Source organism: Amblyomma mixtum, chromosome 4, assembly GCF_055824585.1.
Source record: "Amblyomma mixtum isolate Tamu chromosome 4, ASM5582458v1, whole genome shotgun sequence".
NCBI classification, from domain to species: domain Eukaryota; kingdom Metazoa; phylum Arthropoda; class Arachnida; order Ixodida; family Ixodidae; genus Amblyomma; species Amblyomma mixtum.
In genome coordinates this window covers 145,008,032-145,020,582 of record NC_143015.1, presented here as the reverse complement: position 1 = coordinate 145,020,582, position 12,551 = coordinate 145,008,032, and the positions used below count along the sequence as shown (strand labels likewise).

Genomic DNA, 12,551 nt, shown 5'->3' with positions numbered 1-12,551 from the left:
AAAATGAAATTTTCACTGGTAAAACCCAGATTTATTGTGCTCCATTGCTAGCCTTTTTTTTTTAATGACAGTGCTGTTTTCTGAGCGACCAAGTAAGCAAGTTGGTGAGAGAAATATCTTTGGCTTGCCTTCTGATACTTAGCGGTGTTGATGTGTTCTGACTTCTTTGCATTGCATACAGATGCCTCATGCACACATTGGAAAGCTGACTGTGGCCTCTTTTCTTAATTCTTTTTCTTCTTTCCTTCGTTCCTTCATTGATGCCCAAGAGCAGTCAATAGTGCTGAATAGCAAACACGAATCTCTGTCTTTGTGAGTTCACTCCTGCCATTTGTAACGTTCTGCTTCTGAAATTGTTGCAAGCACTGATTGGCGTCTTTTGCACTTGCACTGAGGCAGGGCTTATGACTTTAGCAAAACGTTCAGTCGGGCGAGTTGGTAGATATACATGATGTAAACAGCGCGAACTACAAGGGACAAGAAAAGAAGGGACACAGGACGAGCGCTGACTCGCAACTAAAAGGTTTATTCACTGAAACCTTCTTATATGAAGAAACAATCAAAGGGAAGAAAAAACACACAAAAAATTAAAAATAAAAAATTAAAAACCATGAAACACATATTCGTCAGGTGCTCCCGAGAAAATTCATCTCCCTATCAGATGAATTGCGTCAGCAAACGATCCGTTTTCCTTTGCGATAGGGAGATGAATTTTCTCGGGAGCACCTGACGAATGTGCGTTTCATGGTTTTTAATTTTTGATTTTTAATTTTTTGTGTGTTTTTTCTTCCCTTTGATTGTTTCTTCATATAAGAAGGTTTCAGTGAATAAACCTTTTAGTTGCGAGTCAGCACTCGTCCTGTGTCCCTTCTTTTCTTGTCCCTTGTAGTTTGCGCTGTTTACATCATGCTTATGACTTTAGTTTATTCTGTTGTGCTCATCAGGTTCCTGTTCTTGCAGGGTGGTTTAGTTTATTCGATACAGATTTTGCCTAAAAGGAGAAATTAAGTAGGTAATAACCAATAGTAATCAGTACTTACTAGTATCCTTGAACAAGCTATCTATCTGACCAGACCACCCAGTTTGAAAAGCGGTGCTGTGAAGCTATTGTGGAATAATTTTTATCAAAAGTCGTGTGTTGAATACAATGAGACACCCTGTATAACTGTTGACATAACTGTTGTTTTGCCGACTTACCGAAACTGAAGCAATAGGCCGTCACTTCTTTTCATTATTGCGTTTCACAAAGCAGCTCTGTCGCCATTGTGCAGTTAACTGGGAAGCGTTTGGCAACCTACCTTCATTGCATAATTGATATTTGCTCTCTTTGAAGAATTCGATGCATTGACAAATACCTCTCAGAAAGCAAAGAGTCATACACCTAAATACTCCATGTTGCTTGACTACCTCTATGTCTTCTCTTTCTTTTGGGCCATATGAATCTTCTTGTTATTCTGATTTTACTTCAAAGGGAATGTACAGTCTTTGTCAAAAGTAACCAGGCTGCACGTTTTTTTCTTCTAAGTCATATATTAAAGCTATTATGCCAGCCCTTAAGCTCTAAATCTCTGTATGGTAAAAAGAACCCCTGTTATCACCTTCAAAGAACTTTTTGATCTTTAGGGAAGCCGTGCGGGCTCTGTTATAGGAATTAGAAGCAAACCATGGAGCCTGGTTACTTTTGACAAAGACTGTACAAAGGTGGCTCTGAAATCCTACTTGATGCCGTTTACATCACTGAGGAGATGCTGTTATGTGTTACAACTGTAACATGTTTGGAAGGGATGTCACGTGATGTGCGACGCTTTCCTGACTGCTCAAGATGAAGGATGCTGAAGAATGTTGCTACACTAGGATGGTGGTGAAGAAAAATTGTGTTTTGTGAACAAGTACTTTTGAGACTTGAAAAACCTGGTCATATTGAATGCTTCAGTGCTGCTGTCTTTCTGTATGCTCTTTTGTGTGCCCCTCAGTTACATCTATAAAAAAAGTACACTCCCCAGCTTTTATTATGAGGCCATCGGGTGCAGTCATGCGGGCAGAAGAAATACAAAAGACAGCTAAATCCAATCAATAAAATGGTATGAGGGAGTAGCGCAGTTGTTCTGTTTAACAGACAGTTTATAACTTCAGAAAGCGTTTCGTTTCTGATGCTGTCGGCTAGGGAGTAGGGATTTGTCCATTAATCTGGTGAGCCCACGCAAGGCTTTGTACATTTAGGTTTGCTTGTAGTTTCCGTAGGCTGCTTTCTTTTTTTTTTTTTGCCTTTATGTCCTATCACTCTTTTCCGGTTATTGGGCAGTTCTTCAAGTCCTATCGTGGTTGTACAGAGTAATTTACTGAGAGCATCATTTTTCTTGCTTTACCAAATGCAGAAATCTGTTACCTGCGATGCATTGCTTTGGGGAATATGTGCATGAAATGTTGAAGCCGATGTGATGATCATTTGTTGTCTCCTTTAATTCATGTTGTTAATGTTATTGTGTGTAATCACCTTTATGTGCATGTCTGGTATCATTCTATGTTATGTCTCGTGAACTTTCTGCTTGTTTTTGTACGCTGGTCAAGTTTGTGACAAAGATCCTTGGTTTCTTTCTTTCTACCAGTTAAATGTTTGCACATATGTCCCTTGGTTTCTTTGTATATGTGTTGGCATGTTAATGTGCGTGTTAAACTTTCATTTATGTACTTTCAATATACTTCCTGTTGTCCTCTCTTGAACGTTTTTAAGAAAATGTGTGCAAACTTTGGATGCTGTGACATGCGTACATTCTGAAAAGAAATATTTACAGATGCGAGAGGTGTTCTTTATACATTAGTGTTGCATGATTTATATGCTACGTGCACAATGGTTGACTGCACTTTTTGTCATCCATTTGTCCAGCTTTCGTGCACCAGCGTTCAGAAAATATATTGCATACATTTATTACGTTACATGTAAATACGATGTGTTGTAATTTTTTTTTTGCATTCTGGTCATTCTTGGTGATGTACACGAACATTGGGAAATGGCCATATATAAATTGTTTTATTAAATACTACTACTTGGACTTTGTGTGTTTATGGTCTTGTAAGTAGTAGGAGCCGATTTATATACACGGCGCTGAAAGCTTGGTTGCACCTGTAGAAGGACATTTTTTATCCCATGGCAACCAGACATATAGGAGAAACCCTTTCCGTCTTCTTCTAAAGTTTCTTCAAGACAATAATCTCGACTCGAAATGGTGACGGCAGTTTGATGACTATTGTGGGTGTTTGTGTGCATAGTGGTGTGGCTCTGATAGGCCACAGTTCTGTGCCTCGGACTCTCGCGTTTAATTAACACTTTAGGGTCTCTGTGGTGGAGCAGTTGCCAGCAGAATAATCTCAAGGCTAAACCCACCAGTAGTTACAGCAACCTCAATCTCTAGCACCAATCCAGGGTTTAAAAGGAGATCCTTTCTTTCTTAATCCTTGGTTGGTGCTGAAGTTTCCTTCTATGTTACAAACGTAACCAGATGGACATCCATAAAAGATGCTCACATTCATAGTCGTATGTAGTACTGCTCCGGTGAAGCAGTGGTCCCGGGTTCGAACCCTGGACCAGGACGAATTTTTCTTTAACTACGAAGTTTCTGAAAAAGCTGTATAGCTTTCCTTTGTAGCCGTATGGCTGCGCTCGGGTGGATGTCAATGAGTAATTACTCCCTTATTACAAATCTACTCCACCTTGGGGGATTCGCCTAAAAATTTCACCTATGTAGTACACCTGTGCGAAGTCAGTGCACGTTAAAGAACCCCAGGTGGTGGAAATTTCCGGAGCCCTTCACTACGGCGTCCCTCATGGCCTGAGTCACTTTGAGACGTTAAACCCTAACAAACCAAACCAAACCAGTACACCTGTACCGGTTATGTAGAGTTTGCGTTTATAACACGTTGAAACACGCGGTACAAACACATAGGATGGCAAGAAAAAACTCTCGCAGCACTGACTTCTTACGCTTGGAAATGCATATTCAGTAAATAGACTGCAGCAGTTGACTGCTTTGCAAGGGAGGAAGAAAAAAAGTATCGGCATGCAGATTCAACATATTCACACATTCAAACTGCCGGCAACTTAGAAGGTGTGCCAGTGCACTGGTGATCTGTGCAGGCTATTTTGTTGATATTGACGACTGGCCTCCAGTCCTCCCATGGAAGTGTTTTCATCACTTGCTGCCAAGATAAGTAGGTTATTATAACTTACGCTAATGCTTTGTGAAGCTTTGGTTCTCTTAGTGGCCCAGGTGAAAATCCTAACTGGTCAAACTGGTTTAAGGAGCAAATTCCCAGTTTATTCCAACTGGCCATTTCAACGTCATCAGCCTGTCTGTGCCCACTACAGGACAAAGGCCTCTCCCATGTCTCTACAATTAACCCTGTCCTTTGCCAGCTGTGGCCACCCTATCCCCGCAAGCTTCTTAATTTCATCCGCCCACCGAACTTTATGCCGCCGCCTGCTACACTTCATTTCCCTTGGAATCGAGCCTAGCTGTTGCCCTTTAAGGGCCATCAGTTATCTTGCCTTTGCATTGCATGCACTGCCCAAGCCCATTTGTTCCTCTTGATTTCGGCTAGAAGCATGAAATAAGCTGTCCGAAAACTGTGATCCCCTTAAACCATGCCACTTGTGACGCATGAAAATGTCAAGTGTCACATTTAAAAGGAAGGATGGGGGGAAGGGGATAAATTTTGGTTGAAACCATGAGAAACCCAATTTTTCAAAGCAGAAAGTCCTAAAAATTCACTGCTCAAATAAGGCTGTAGCAAGTATGTTTCTCAGCCCGCCCTTGACTGCTGCCGCTTGTAAGTGTAGTATGGAAAAAAAGAAAAAAGCTTGCCGAAACCCGGGATCGAACCAGGGACCTTTAGATCTTCAGTCTAACGCTCTCCCAACTGAGCTATTTCGGCCACGGGAAGTGGCTGGACGTAAAGTGGAAATGCCGTTTTACGTAAAATTTAAAAGGAACAAAAGCCACCGAAATCATGATCCTGTAGATGTACAGTATCACGAGCTCCGAGCTGGGCTTATTCGGCTGCGCAGGGCAAATAATTGTGCGTATGAGAAAAAAAAAAGCTATCTGCCGAAACCCGGGATCGAACCAGGGACCTTTAGATCTTCAGTCTAACGCTCTCCCAACTGAGCTATTTCGGCCGCTGGGCATGCAGAATACAAAAGCCTTTATAAAGAAATTGCACACTTAAATATGTATTTACTTTCTTGATTTAATTTACAATAAATCAGTCAAGAAATAATCAATGTCACTATTACACCCCAAAAATATCAGTGGTTACTGCGAACGGCTTCTCGTCACTTCTAGGGTTTAGCGATGTGTTCGTAAGTTTTTTAAAACGCTCGTAGCAGTGCTGACGTCATCGTCAGTCGGTTTCATGATCTGGCCAGTAGTGTTGTTCCGAAGCTACACCAAGTGAGAGATCGAATACGCTTTCATGGAACCACAACGGTCCTGACGACAACGGTGCTAACGGTGCGGTTCCGGTCGTGCATGCACCGCTATAAGCGAACGCATCGCTTCTCTTGTTGTCATCTGGCGCAAGTGGCACGCACGCTAAACGGGCACCCGGAATTACTCTCTAATAATTTAATCGCGCCTAATATGCGTGCGTGCCTGCGCTAGCCCAAAGTGAGGTGAACAGACCATTTTCTTCGGGAATCATGATCGACTTTCAAGCCATCGTGATGGCCGCCGGCCGCGGTTCTCGGCTCACGGAGCTGCTGACCGCGGACAACTTCAAGTACCAGCTGCCCGTCGGCAACTTACCCATGATCTACTACCCGTTGCGGACCCTCAAGAACGCCGGTTTCTCCGAAGCCATCGTCGTGCTCCCGTCCTCCGCGCGCGCCCGAATCGACGACTCGCTCGCGGATCGAGTCGGACTTCGAATCGACTACGAGTTCGTCGCCGGCGGCGAAGACGACTTGGGCACCCTACAGAGCCTGCGGCAGATCGTAGCAAAAGGGAAGATCAAGAAGGACGTGTTCGTCGTCGGATGCGACCTGGTCAGCGACTTCGACTTCACACTCGTGGCGAACCTGCACCGCGTCCGAAACGCGACGTTGACCGCGCTGCTGGCGCCCATGTCTCAGTCGCTGCGCGAGTCGCCGGTGCCCGGCACTCGGGGCAAACCGAAACTGGAGCGAGACATTGTGGGGATCGAACCCGGTACCCGGAGGCTGGTGCTGTTTAATGCGGAAGCCGACTTCGAGGAAACGGTGACTATGAGACGCAAGGTGTTGAAAGAACACCCCGTGATTGACGTGAGGTCGGACTTGATCGACGCCCACGTCTACCTCCTCAACAAATGGCTCCTCCCTTACCTCCTGAAAGACGAGAACATAACCACTATCAAAGGGGAGCTGGTTCCGCTGCTGACGAGGTGTCAGTTCAAGAACGTGCCGAAGCAGTCTGAAGACGTTGTGGATGGGGAACAGACTGAGACGGATATATTTAGGTGAGTCCTTTATCCATGAACCACAATCAGACATAAACTGGCACGTGCTCACAGTTGCAAGAAATATGAAAAATAAGAAACAGCTTATAAGCATGTAACCAACTATGAGAGAAGGCCCAAAGCAAAAAGGGAAGAAAGAAGGGAAGACACACGCCAAAAAGCTGGTGGGACAGGGAAGTGGAGGCAGCCATAGCGCGACAGAAGGCATCTAGGGAACACAGATTTACAAAGAAAAGGGGGGCCCCACCAGACGAAGTGGATGCAAAATGGAATGAATACCTGAGAGCAAAAGGGAGGCAGCAGCATTAGTCCAAGCTAAAATAGGAAAGGCAGGAGTCCAGTGGATGATGGAGGTAAATAAGAAAGCTAGGAATGCTGCAAAGAGGTTTTGGGAGCACATAAGGCTACAAGGGAAGAGAACAGAGGGCAACCAACACACTCTGACCACACAGGATGGAAAAAAGGGTAGAGGGAGAGGAAGCACAAGAATTTATCAGACAAACAATCGAAGCAGCATTTGCAGAGCCTGTGGTGGACGGACTAGGGGAGAGCAGGGACAGCAATGGGGCAGGGGAGGAAGAGCCTAGGGAGAGGAACAGCAGGGGACTGGGACAGAATAGAAGGCAAGGTTCCCATCGGAACAGGGACAGGACCAGACAGCATACCTATGAGACTAATTACCATACTAGGCAAAGAAAGCAAATTGAAATTACAACAGATCATTAAAAAAGTAGTAGGGGGAGGAGACGTTCCAAAAGACTGGAAAGTGAGCAGGATGAGACTAATATACAAAGGCAAGGGGAACAGGGACAACATTAAATCCTACCAACCAATTACAGTCACATCAGTTATTTACAGGCTATAGCAATGCAGATGGTGAAAATGAGAATAGAAAAATGGGCAGAGCGTGAGGAGATCTTGGGAGAGTTGCAGAACGCTTTCCGAAAGGACAAACGGTTGGAGGACAATCTATTTGTCATAACGCAGTGTATAGAGATAGCTAAGGCAAGTTGGAGGCCTCTATGGATGGCATTTTTGGACATTAAGGGGGCATATGACAATGTGAATCAAGAAAAACTTTGGGACCAATTGAAGGGATATGGTGCCGATAGAAATCTGGTTGACTATCTACAACGTGTATATTCAGACAATGAGGTGGTAGTAACCTGGGAGGGAGAAACTACAAAACCAGCTAAAATTAAAAGAGGGCTAAGACAGGGCTGCCCACTATCATCCCTACTTTTCATGGTATACGTGAGTCAAATGGAAAAGAGGTTGGAAGAGAGTAGGGTAGGAGTTGACGTGAGTTATATGCAGGAAGGTCAGAAGGTAAACCAAGTGCTGGCTGGACTAATGTATGCGGATGACATTGTTCTACTAGCAGACAAGCGAGATAGGCTGCAGGAACTAACTAAAATCTGTGGTGAGGAGGGCAACAAGCTAGGACTCCAGTTCAGCAGAGAGAAGTCGGGGATAATGGTCTATAATGATGAGAGGGGAGACCCGCTAGAAATACAGGACACTATGACAGACCATGTGAGAACTTATAAGTATCTAGGTGTATGGCTAAGTGAAAGTAAAAAATATCTGGAAGAGCATGAGAGGATTCTGAAGAATAAAGGAAAAAGGAATTCAGACGTTATGAAACATAGAGCACTATGGAACTATAATAGGTATGTGGTGGTTAGAGGGGTATGGAAGGGAATCATGGTACCGGGCCTCACATTTGGAAATGCAGTCCTGTGCATGAAATTAGAAGTACAGTCAAGTCTAGAGGTCAGACAAAGAAGTGTAGGAGGGCTAGCCTTGGGAGCCCATGAGAACACTCCAAATGAGGGAGTCCAGGGAGATATGGGTTGGGCGTCATTCGAGGTTCGGGAGGCAATCAGCAAACCGAAATATGATCCGAGGCTAACCCAAATGGAGGAAACAAGGTGGGCAAAAAAGGTGTACAAGTATCTGTACATGAAAAGTATTAACACAAAATGGACTAATAGAACCCGAAAGCTAAGAACAAAGTATTTACGGGTGGGGGATGGGACGCAACAAAATACTAACGTGAAAGCGGAGGTAAAGGAGACGGAAAGAAAAATGTAGAAAGAAAGAATGCAGGAAAAATCGGCGCTGGGGCGTGTCCTATATATATAGGACACGAAAACAGGACATCAAAAAAGAGCAGTTATTCGATAATTCGCGGGGCAGTTCACTGCTTTTTGAGGCTAGGACAGGGACTCTGAGAACAAAAACGTATAGGTCCAAATTTGAAGAAGTGGATATTTTGTGCTCTGCTTGTAAAGTGGAAACGGAGACCATAGAGCACTTGGTTCTGAGGTGCGAAGAACTCCACCCAGCCCTCCCAGAGGGGGCAGCAACGGCCATAGAGATAGCGCTGGGATTTACTGGGGAGGACGGGCGAGTGGATGGCAAAGGCATGACATTGACGAAGGGGGGGTTGGAGGATTGGTGGCGGAAATCAAGGGAGGGGTGAATTTGGAGGGGAAAAGGATAGCCAAACTAGACATTGTAAGAGCGAAATTGAAAGAAAGAGAAAAGAAAAATCAATAAACAATGCGGGAAGTATAGGTTAGGTGGCGAAAGCTGCCGCCCGATACAAAGGGTAAAGCCATTATCATTCATCCATCCATCCATGAGTCAGTCCATCCTCTACAGGCATTGCCATCCCTCTTTTGTAGTGATTTTTCTTTGGTACTTGGATTTTTCTTTGGTAGTTCTTTACATTGGATGAAAATGTAAAAAAAGATTTGACTCTTTCTTGTTTCTTGTCCCTTTAATATCTTGTGAATCCATTGTGAACTGGACGACACTGCATTATGGTTTACATATGATAATTTTACTGGGGACAGTGCCCATTTTGTGCGTATTCACCTCATCCTCATGACAAAGATGCAGGATGGTTGTCTCGGGACTAGGGTGCTTTTCGTGAAAACAGGGCGCCTGACTAGCATCGCTAGCAAATTGTAGTCATGCTAGTCAGGCGCCTTGTATCAAGTGCCTTGTATCTTATGTAATGGTAATTCATAGTTGCATGTTCACCACTGCTCACATGATGTGGCGTGTCAGTGTATCTCTGTATATACGTGAGTGCTTTCTATTCCTTCTTTAAAAAGGTATGCCCCGGTAAAGGGGAGTGACTTTCCTGGTGTGGATCTCGGTGATGATTACCACCTTGGTGACGCTGGTGCCCACAAGAATCCGGTGCGGTGCTATGCCTACATTGCTGAAGGAGCATTTCTGGTTAGGACAAACACTGTTGCTGGATACATGGAGGCAAACCGACAGGTAAGAGACAGTAGGCATTATTTCCTTCTTACGTTTCTCTATAAATTCATAAAATGTTCAGAAGTTATCATGAAATGAGGAAACAAGACAGTTTCAATAGCTCTGGTTAACCCTGCATGCGCACCCAGCCAGGTCCTTTTTTCCGTTATTTTTACTTGGATATCACTAATTTTGATATGAAAGCACAGTTTTGCATTTTCGCTCATATAGAGTTGTAATTCTATGGCACTTGAATTTCTGAAGATTAAGAACTAAAATTGTATTTAAAACAATGTGTGTCAGCTTTCCATACTTACTACACTTTTTGTCTGAATTCCACTTGTAGGAAGGTGGCCTGGGCATTAGTTGTGCCATGACACGACACATGATATTGACAATGATTATTTTCTAGTAAAACATGTCCTGGATCAATAAAATATACTAAACTGCTTGAGGGTTTTTTTTCTGAATTTGCATAATCGAACAGCCTTGTGCTTTTACAAGAACAAGAACTCAAAAATTATTGAATGTGGAGGTTGTAGCAGTTCAGCCTATTTTGAGCTCTGAGCATGTGTTCAGATGTAGTTATACTTGCAGACATGTCTGTAACATTTTCAGACTGATTGATTTGGTTCTGTCTTCTGAACTATTTCATTTGATTCACTATTTGTGTGTATGTAATCAGTCATCATCTCGTATAGAAGATTAAAATGATTAGAGTGAAAGAAGCCTCTTGTAAGGCGTAACCTGGAAAAATACACCAAGGTATGATTAAGACATCCTTTTCCTCTGCAGGCTCATCAGCTGAACAAGGAAATCTTCCCACACGTTGCCGGAGGTCGTTTCGACAACATCGCTCCCGAAAAGGTTGAGTTTGGCGAGAAGTCGTCGGCACGCCACTGTGTCCTCGGCCAGAACTGCCGGATCGGGGCCCAGGCCAAGGTCTCCGATTCCGTGCTTCTGGATGGTGTCACGGTCGGCGATGGTGCCAGCATACAGAGTTGCATCGTGTGTGGCGCACAAGAAATTGGCACTGGTGCGGTTCTCAAGAACTGTATTGTGGCCCACAAGAAGAATGTTGCTGCGGATGCCAAGCACGCCAACGAGGTTCTTGGAACCTTTGTCGAGATTTAGCCACAATATTAAAGTGAAACTCTCTTTTGATGTCTTTGCAGGTTACTTATTTTGTGAGACCTCAAAAACTTAGCAGAAGCTCAATTAGGAAGGTGAATTGTATAGTATAGGTGAAGCAACGTGGATGGGAAATGTATGGATAAAGTGGCAATGCTACTTCGTCTATGGCCGCCGCGGTGGCTCAGTGGTTGTGACACTCGGATGCCGACTTGAAAGACGCGGGTTCGATCCCGGCCGCGGCAGTCGAATTTCGATAGAGGCAAAATTCCCGAGGCCTGTGTAGTGTGCGATGTCAGTGCACATTAAAGAACCACAGGTGGTCGAAATTTCCGGAGCCCTTCACTACGGCCTCCCTCATAGCCTGAGTCGCTGTGGGACGTTAAACCCCCATAAACCTTCATCTATATTAGCTGATTGTAGCAAGTGTTCGTAGAGGCTTGCAATTCCGTAGAGCAGGATTTCGGCAGATATGCCTTGCTTGAGAAGATATATACATACTTACGGGAACAAGTGTACAGTCTTTGTCAATAGTAACCAGGCTGCGTGGTTTGCTTCTAGCTCGTACAGTGGAGCCCTTACAGCTTCCCTGAAGATGAAATGGTCGTTAGGGGCAAGGACTGGGGGTCTTCTTACCTTCCAACACGTTTAATTCTTTAGGAAAGCCACAAGGGCTCCACTATACACGCTAGAAGCAAACCATGCAGCCTGGTTACTTTTGACAAAGACGGTACATTATGTGTTTATTGCCACAAAATGGTGACATTAGGCAGGAAAGCCAGTTGACAGACAGCAGGCTTGTGTGGAACTTGAAATTAAACTGCTTATTTTTTGTCGCCATGCCATAGAAATGCGATTACAGAAGCTAGAGGCTTGGCTGTGCTTGCGAGCTCTGCAGAACCAACATTACTGCAAGCGTCAGTCTCTCTCCTTTCAGACACAGTAACACGTAATAGTGGGAATGCTGATTTGCATTTTAGCCTCCTCGCCATCATGTGAGGGAACAGTCAGTAAGACTTTTGGAACATTGCTCAGAGTTTGTACAGAGGGAAAAAATTCACCACTGTGTTGCAAAATTAAAATTGAATATGTGCCTGTGGAATATGTGCCTATGGACAGCCTATGCACTGCATTTTGGAATGAGTTGCCCTGGATTGATGATTACAGCACAGAATGTGAACACAGACCGCCCCTTGAAAGAGAGAGAGAGAGAACAACTTTTATTTAGAAAGCCTGCAGAGTCGGTTAGGCTCCCTCCAAGCACGGAGGACAAGCTTTTACCGCGACGCGGCCACTACGTCAATCTCGTGCGTTGTGCTCCTTGAGGTCTTCCTCGCTACTTCCGCGGGTTCGAGAGGGCCGCCGCCCCCTTCCTGGGGGTGCCGCCCCCCTCTCCTCGGTTTCGCTCGGTCGCTGCCTCTCGAGAGCTGCCGAGACCTGCTGGACGGCCTTGAGTTGTGTCTTTTGATCACAGCTCCTCGTTGCAGCCTCTAGCTGCGGCGGGATCGTCGTCTTCTCGCTGGCTTCGCGCGGATTTACGCTACAGTCCCAAAGGATGTGAGCCGCGGTGGCTCTCTCCTTCGCGCACAGTCTGCATATGTCACTCGCGTACACACTCGGACACACGTGCTTAGCTAGCACCGGGGTGA

General features: G+C 44.7%; 1 protein-coding gene and 2 non-coding genes across 3 annotated transcripts; 1 reads left to right on the top strand and 2 right to left on the bottom strand.

Annotated features, from left to right (window-relative positions):
• Positions 1-4,856: 4,856 nt before the first annotated feature.
• Positions 4,857-4,929, bottom strand: TRNAF-GAA (transfer RNA phenylalanine (anticodon GAA)). Its single transcript has one exon. It is a non-coding gene; the product is annotated as a tRNA-Phe (tRNA).
• Positions 4,930-5,100: 171 nt separating this feature from the next.
• TRNAF-GAA (transfer RNA phenylalanine (anticodon GAA)) lies at positions 5,101-5,173 on the bottom strand. The gene has a single exon. It is a non-coding gene; the product is annotated as a tRNA-Phe (tRNA).
• Positions 5,174-5,514: 341 nt separating this feature from the next.
• Positions 5,515-10,935, top strand: eIF2Bgamma (eukaryotic translation initiation factor 2B subunit gamma). The gene is made up of 3 exons (XM_089588225.1): positions 5,515-6,492; positions 9,621-9,792; positions 10,567-10,935. The coding sequence occupies exons 1-3, from the start codon at positions 5,696-5,698 to the stop codon at positions 10,903-10,905; spliced, it is 1,308 nt and encodes a 435-aa protein (XP_089444351.1). The 5' UTR covers positions 5,515-5,695; the 3' UTR covers positions 10,906-10,935.
• Positions 10,936-12,551: the final 1,616 nt, after the last annotated feature.